Here is a 7,974-nt window from a genome sequence, read left to right as displayed (position 1 = left end):
ACACATACTTCGCATATCGTGTGATAACAAGCCAACAAAAATATACGTCTTCGCTTGTGAACATATATTTCATAACAGCGATTGCAATGAATCCAATACAATCCAACATCGTTTGGCAATTTAAGCCCACCACTTGCATTGAAATCACTTTGAAGACTTTCGTTTTCCATTTTTTAACCACGATTTCGATACTAAAGTCCTTTATTTCTAATTTAATATGAAAAATACGTCATACACGTTTTATACAAGTGTAACGGACCGATTCCACGAGCCAACATCCATTTTGAAAACCGGATGCTAAGGATGAGTTTACACCGCAAAGACTACGGGTCATGCGGTATAAATTTGAGGGTTGCAAATCGCTCCAGAAATCTGTGCGGCTCGGTTCAATGGTTTCAACCATGAACCAATTAGAACAGATCTGACCGGTTGAGAAGCAACCATTTGTAATAGCAATTGAGAAAAAAGCGTGTGACGTTAGTAATTTTGTAGCTTGATATTTCTGTTTTGCTTCCTTCTTTTGTGTATTTTGTCGGTGGTTTATTTCAGTGATTTTTAAGCGATTTGCAATAAATTTTTTGTGCAAATGTAATTAAAATGAAATGCGCGGTGAATAATTTGGTTAGCACGAACATATGCTGCAAAATTGCTGGCATTTTTTTCTTTATGCTTCGTCTTCATTCGTCTTTGTTTACTTTTCAAAGAAAATAACATGGCGCCGAAATTACAAACGTCAGCCAGAAAACTGCTTTTTTCTTTTGCTTCATCTTGTCAGATCTTGTGTAGTTGGATCATGGGTTTCAACCACTTGAAATAATTCAATATTTTTATACTGAGTGAAACAATGGGCGCGTTTATAAGACGTAGTTGTTGCCCAACCGTTGGCTATTTGTCTTAGAAACGCACAGTTGAGTAGTTACGCTCAGCCCAACAGTTGGCAACTTTCCGCCATTTTTTCCATCGGAAAATTTTTACGCTACCTGAACTCAACGTGTTGGGCTTAGCATAAACAGCTGATCGAAAAGACTTACGCCGCTTATATTAAATTTAACGCTGCTTTGTTAGGTGGCAGTTGCAAACAAATTTATTATATTTTATATTACTGACGTGATAAAGTAACTAAAATATTTTATAATAATACTACGTTTCTAAATACATGTTTTTAAGATGTTTGCTATATAATTTTACACTGTTTAATGCAGCGTTTTTGCTGCATTTAAAATGCAACATTTAGCACTTTCGAACATATGTTTTCGAAGAGCGTTCATGCTATAGCATTTAGCAAATGTACATTTACGCGAGTTCGAAATCGCATGCTTTTGACAAACAGCCGTGTTCCAGTCTCTTATTTAGATGCGTATATATTACGATCAATTCTCACGCAGAAGATAATGTGTAAAAACCCGACTGAAAAGGAAAAAATAAATTTTAAACCAAAAATTCAATACAAAAACTTGAATTGTTTTAACCATAACCGAACATTTGTTTGTGTATATATTTAATTGTCGGTGCATTCAATTAAAATTTCCTCACTTAATTAGGAAACAAACCAAACAGAGTTGATCACAAATTGATCCAGATTTCTATCAGTATCAAATCGATGTTGAATTTGCTTAACTTTTCTTTATCCAAATATGTAATGCAAAATAAAAGAAATCTCGATCGGCGATCACTGAAACGCAGCTAGCAACTGTATACTCGAAAAAGCAATGTTGCCACTTTTTCTCTTTAAACCATGTTCGAATCGTGGAAATTTTGGAAGATCACAGGGTTGCTTTTAGCATTTAGATTCTTAATGCAAAAATGTAGTTGCATTTAGTTGCATTTAGGTGACGAATTTTGTATGGATAAATGACATTTAGAGTAGCATTTAGAGCTAAATGCGCTAAATGTGCTTTTACGCGTAAGCAAAAACAGCCTATAATTCATTGTAACATTAAACGATTTTTTTAACACGGCGGCCGCTCAGCGTTGAATTCTAAATAGTATCAGCGCAACTATCTCTATTTGTTGCGATTTCATTTGTTTACATTTATCAGCTGTTCATTTGGCAGCATATTCATCAAGCCGTTCCTAAGACGTAATTGTTGGGTTCAACAGTTGCCAGTTTCATAGCAGATGAGCTAAACAGCTACGTCTTATGAACTCGACCAATATCATTAAAATATGACAAATAATTCACAGGCATTGCGTTAATCCACTTGTGTGCTGACGACGTTAAAAAATTTGTTGTTAAACACCTTGTTTTGTGCCGCTCATTTTTTTGTGAACAAAAAATGCACACAAATGTAATTTGAAATGTCAACGCAACAGAAAAGTAGCGAGTTTGTTTACTTTTGAAGTCAACTGCTTTGATGCATTAGTAACGGCGTCGTTTGTAACGCAAATACATGTATTCAGGGCCAGTTTTCAGTGCACGGCCGTGGTTTAAACTAAGTTTGACGGCGCCATTAGTATTCCCCATGAAACATATGATTAGTTTAATGGCGGTTTTAAATAAAAACTTGTTAAAAATAGGGACGGTAATCATTATGAGTAAAGTTAGTTAAATCATCAGTCAATCATTATGTTATTATTTTAATTTTTTTTCGCTTAAAAATAATAATTATTATTGAGTTTTATTTTTTTGCTCAAAGATGAAAATTTTTATAGGATTTTTATTTTACCGATCACAAATAAAACTATTTTTTTATTTTTTTGCTTGGACAATAATTATTTTTGAGTTTCATTTTGTCACTCGAAAATAATGATTATCTATAAATTTAAAAGGCCATACAGACGCAACCAAGAGAAATTTTTACCTGAAAGTTTTTGGACTCGGAAATCGCACTGGTATAGCCTTCGAGTTTTTATTATTTTTTCTTTGTTTTTGATCGAAAAAAATAAAAATCAAGTAAAAATGATTTCCTTTGAGCGAGAAAATTATACTCAAATATTAATTATTATCTTTATTCTTTATTGGTTAAATTCGTAAAATAAAAAATCATTGTAAATTCCAGTAGGAAAACGTACACAAATACGTGAGTATATTTATAAATTGAAATTTGAATTTGAAATTTAAAAAATAATGATCATTTTCCGGCCCTGGTTAAAAATTATTTAAGAAATAAAAAAATAACAAAAACAAATTTATTTATTTATTTATTTATTTATTTTTTACAGTCTGTTAGACTTATATTGCAACAAAGATTTAACATTCTTATAATTAGATTTTAGATTTAAAATATAAATATTAAATATTAAATACAAAATACAAAATGCTCTACAGAAATTTTTAAATAACATTATTTCTTTATCACTGCAATTATTTTATGTCATTATACACGCATGCAATTTCCTGGAAGTTATGTAGACGGTTGGAAAGGCCGAGTTTCCAATCCGCGCTATTCTTTTTGGGTTACTCCATTTATTGATATCTCCTGGGTGGTCCGAAAGGCCGAGTTTCCGATCCACCCAGTCGCGCTTTCGTGACGGTTAACGGTTGGAAAGGCCTAGTTTCCAATCCGCTCGTTTATTGTTTATTATCTAAGGGTCTAGGTAGTCGGAAAGGCCGAGTTTCCGATCCGCCTAGTCTCGATATCTTGGTGGTTGGAAAGGCCTAGTTTCCAATCCACGCTATTGTTGATACATCACTATCTTGTAGGCTGCGTTCTACAATAGTCAAATAGCAGCCGCTTGAAAAGAGTGATAGTATCACAATTTTTTATAGCCTCTGGTAATTCATTGAAGCACTTTAAGCCTTTATAGAAAATATTTTTTTTGTCCACTTCTGTTCTATACTTCGGGAGTCTGAAGCTGTTATTCTCTCTCAACAAATATGTATGCGTCTCATTTATATATCGGAGATTATCGCTAAGATAATCCGGGAGGTTGCCCTTCTTAATATTGTACACAAATTTCATAGCGTGGTAAAAAACTTGTTGCTTCACGCTTAACCAATTCAAGGTTTCAAGCATACATCTTGTTGGTGTGTCATACGGTTTGTTGAGGATGAATCTCATCGCTCGGTTTTGCATTTTTTGCAGCTTATCTACATGGGAGTCCCCCGCTAGGAAGAAAATCGTGGGGCAGTATATAAAGTGCGGTTCTACTATTGACCTGTACACCAACGTTTTATATCTTCTTCCCAAGTACTTACACGATCTCTTTATAAGGCCAATTTTTTTAGCAATCTTGTTGACTGTATACTCAACGTGCTCATCAAACTTTAGTTTGTTGTCTATGTATATTCCTAGGTACTTGACAATTTTCACCTCTTCGATATTTTCATCTTTGATTTTTAATTCACGGCTTATGGAGTCAGCATTTGCCGCTCTGGAAAATACCATAAAGTTAGTCTTTTTCACATTCAGTTTGAGTTTATTTGAACACAGCCATTGATACAAAGAATTAAGATCTTCTTGCATTTTGACAATCGCATTTGGTAGTTCCCTATCACTGATCGTTAACAAGGCATCATCCGCAAAGAGTTTTATTTTACAATGTTTGAGAGAACTTTTAATATCGTTTATATATATATTAAAGAGTAGGGGTGCCAAAACTGAGCCCTGTGGTAATCCGATGTCTACGGCTATCTTACTAGACCTCTTTGAATTAACTATTGTTTGTTGCCTACGATTACACAGAAAGCTTCTTCAAATAACTTAAGGACGAGCATTCTTAAACATTCTAATAATAGAAATATTAACAAACACCAACAACCACATGATCAAGTGAATTGCAGCGGAATAGCTGCGCTTGATTGTAGTTGGCTTAGCAAAGTGAAATAGTGGAAAATAAGCAACAAGAATTAACAAGACAAACTTAGCACAGTGCGTAGGCAACTGGCTGAGTCAGTGGTGATCGTCGGTTCGAATCCTACTGAAAGAAGTCTGATGAGGAAATGTGGTGATTTCCGAAATAGCTATCACTTCTACCATTTTTTCAAATTATTGTTGCCTTTCCACAATAAATTTTCACTAGAAACGTTCTCAAACTCATAAAAATTGTTGAATATAAATAAAAAAATACAAATAATTTTATAGAGTGGCTGTTCGTTTACCAATACTAAATTTTAGCCAAGGTACGCACTGTGCAGGCGCTGTGTTATACTTTTTATCGACTTTTTGATAAGTTCTTCTCATTGGTGTAGACATCGATTTTTTTTTAGCTTATGTACAATTTTATATATTGAAGTTTTCGGTCTGGTTATGATGTCGGAAATGTGAAAATTTTAATTTATATTAGCATTGGTGTTGTAAATTTTACAGATGTCTGTGCGCAAGCCATTAAACTATTCGCAGCATATGAAAACGTGAAAACTTATAACATATTTATGTGAAAAGCAGGTTTTATACGATAATATCGCTGTGTTTATATGTAATACATAAGTTTGTGCTATTAAAGGCATGTCTGTAATCAATTATAAAGAAGACAGTATCAAGGCAAATATTTTAATGGAAGAGGGTGACAGCAGTTTAGAGCCGGGTGAAGTGAAGACACCTCCACATGGTAATGAAACAACAAAACCCAAAGGAGCTGAAGAAGCGGTAAAAGTAAAATGCACTGCATCCCACTTTTTACCCCGTGCTAAATCTGCCTCTAAACAAGAGACTGACAGATGCGCGGAGAAAGTTCGTGCTATACTGGAATTAGATGCGATCAAACGGAAGGAAGAATTGGAACGTAAAAAAGAGCAGAAGTCTGATTCCTCGTTACAAAAGGTTACAACTAAAAAAAAGGAGCACAAGAAGTTGAAAATTCCCAAAGCAGGTAGATATACTAAATCTTCTAGGCCACGTTTCAAATATAGAACTAAATATTTATTAATAACATAGATGCAAAAAACGCCGACCTTGAAGATTATAAATCGGAAAAGGTTAAAAAGGCTGTCACTAAAAAACCTAAACGCAAGCGAAGCAAGCACGAAGAACTTGAAAGCTATCCAAAGCACCACGCTGCCGAGTCATGTGAAAGTATGCGACCCATTGGCAGTGCTACGTCATTACCAATAATACCATCGACGAGTTTTGTAACGCCCGTTTCTAATTTTTCTCGCCGATTTTCAGACTTAAATAATCCTGCACCTTTTCGTTCATATAATCCATTTATGAGGAATTATCGCACAGATTTTCGCCATAGAGGCGGTCATTTTGCTACACACAATCGGACACGGTTTTCTAGATACCGTTCTCAGTATGTTTCCGGGTCGTTTCATGCACCAGCTGAGGAACCATCTCACTCACAGCCTCCAAATAGCGGTATACCATATTCCGAGTTGATGTAAGTCCAGAGTATATATACAGTATATGTGCTATATCGCACATCCTCTTCAAAGGAGCCAGAACTCAAAAATCAGATCCGGAAATATATGTAACTGTTTTGGATCGTAAAGATTCAAAGCAATTAGTACAATAAGAGTAGATGTCTAGTTAAATAATATATAGAGTAATCATGGAAAAAAATATTTGCATCAATAGGAGATTTGTCCTACAAACTGATTGTGCCTTTTATGAAGAGGATATATAGTCTAACATGATTTTCATTTATTTACACTTAAATTCTAAATTTTTATATAAAATCAACATTTGTACCATAAAGATCTCCTAAAAATGCTTGTTTTGGCGCTCAATGGCGTTTTTATCTCACTCTCGAAAGCATAATACATATTCATATTTTTCAATGAAACGAATTGTGACACGAACAAAATGTGTATAAATTTTTTGATTTTCTTTTTTAATCCGGCTTTATTTGAATAAGTTGGATTTTTCACACGAGTTTTTCCTCGCCCTGCGAACTGCGTAAATAGAGGGTCAGGTGTACTCGTTTTAATTAAATTTTTTTGTTTTTTAATTTAGGTGGACCAAAACAAAACCATCTATATCTTATGCTTTCAATTTACTCGATCGTGTTCCAACAAAAAAGAAAAGGAACAGCTCGGATCAGAATGTGCAGAAAAAGAAGAAAACTAAAAAGTCTAAGGAGCGGGAAAGTAGCAATAAATCACTTTCAAGTACCAAAAGTAGTCGTAAGTCGAGCAAAAGAAAGAAAATCAGAAAAATACGCGAAACATTGCCGCTACACCCCACAAAGAAGCAATTGCTTTCACCAAATAAGGAATTACTCACATCAACTGCTGATGACGAGGGAAATACGCCCCAGAATGAAAACAACCAACCAGAAAGCCCAATATGTACCATAAAAAAAGAAGAAAGTCCAGAACCATTCACCAATAACGTAACTGCGCTTGATATTTTAAAAACCATAAAACAGGAACCAATAAAAGAAGATTCGAAGTTGGTAGACAAAGCCGACGATTTGGGCAAGCCTGAGGTATTGGATATGTTTGCGAGTTTAACACCTCCTAAACAGAGATCGCCATCTGTTGATAGCAAGGGTGCATTAAGCAATCCAACTAACGTACAAATAACTCACAAGTTTCAAGAGATTCAAGACCGAATTGATAAACTGCTTGAAGATGATGATGAGCTTAAACTTGAAGCCATACAAGCAACTAAAGATAAGTTATTACAAAAATCTCGTGAACATACAGAAAATGTCCATATGGCCAAGTCTTCAAAGAAAATTAAAAATTCAACCACGAAAGATAAGAAAAATGTTCAGAATATTTTGGAATCACGAGATACAGCGCCAGATAGGATTGTAAAACAACGCTCAAAAGATAGGGACACATCTCCCTCTAAACCATTCGATGACGCTAAACGAAAAGAAAAAACACCAATAGATATCTTCAGTGATAACAAAAAAGATGAACGTAAGCATAAAAAGGATGAAAGAGAGTCGTCAACACCTATGAAAACTGCACATTCCAAAATTTTGCACAAGTATAGTCCCAGTTTAAAACATCAAAAGAAAGGAAACACTTTAAATGCTAAGAAATGTTCTAGCAAGTACAAAGAATTTACTTCGAAAAAATCGTCATTAGAAGATTCTCCCAGTAATCTTACCAAATCTGCTTTGCGTACTTTGGATGGC

The 7,974-nt window shown here is 34.5% G+C and overlaps 1 protein-coding gene across 2 annotated transcripts; it reads left to right on the top strand.

Moving 5' to 3' along the window:
• Positions 1–5,145: 5,145 nt before the first annotated feature.
• LOC118746834 (serine/arginine repetitive matrix protein 2) lies at positions 5,146–7,974 on the top strand (the record flags this gene model as incomplete). Of its 2 annotated transcripts, none has more annotated exon segments than XM_036480773.1 (4): positions 5,146–5,327; positions 5,386–5,751; positions 5,817–6,261; positions 6,837–7,974. In XM_036480773.1, coding segments are annotated over 3 exon segments (1,947 nt in total), but the record flags the coding sequence as incomplete, so codon positions are not given.

This window comes from Rhagoletis pomonella, unplaced genomic scaffold (genome assembly GCF_013731165.1).
Source record: "Rhagoletis pomonella isolate Grant_MI unplaced genomic scaffold, Rhpom_1.0 Rhpom_scaffold_00011, whole genome shotgun sequence".
Lineage (NCBI taxonomy): Eukaryota > Metazoa > Arthropoda > Insecta > Diptera > Tephritidae > Rhagoletis > Rhagoletis pomonella.
Note: the sequence above shows the minus strand (reverse complement) of the source record. Positions and strands in the feature narration are given on the sequence as shown.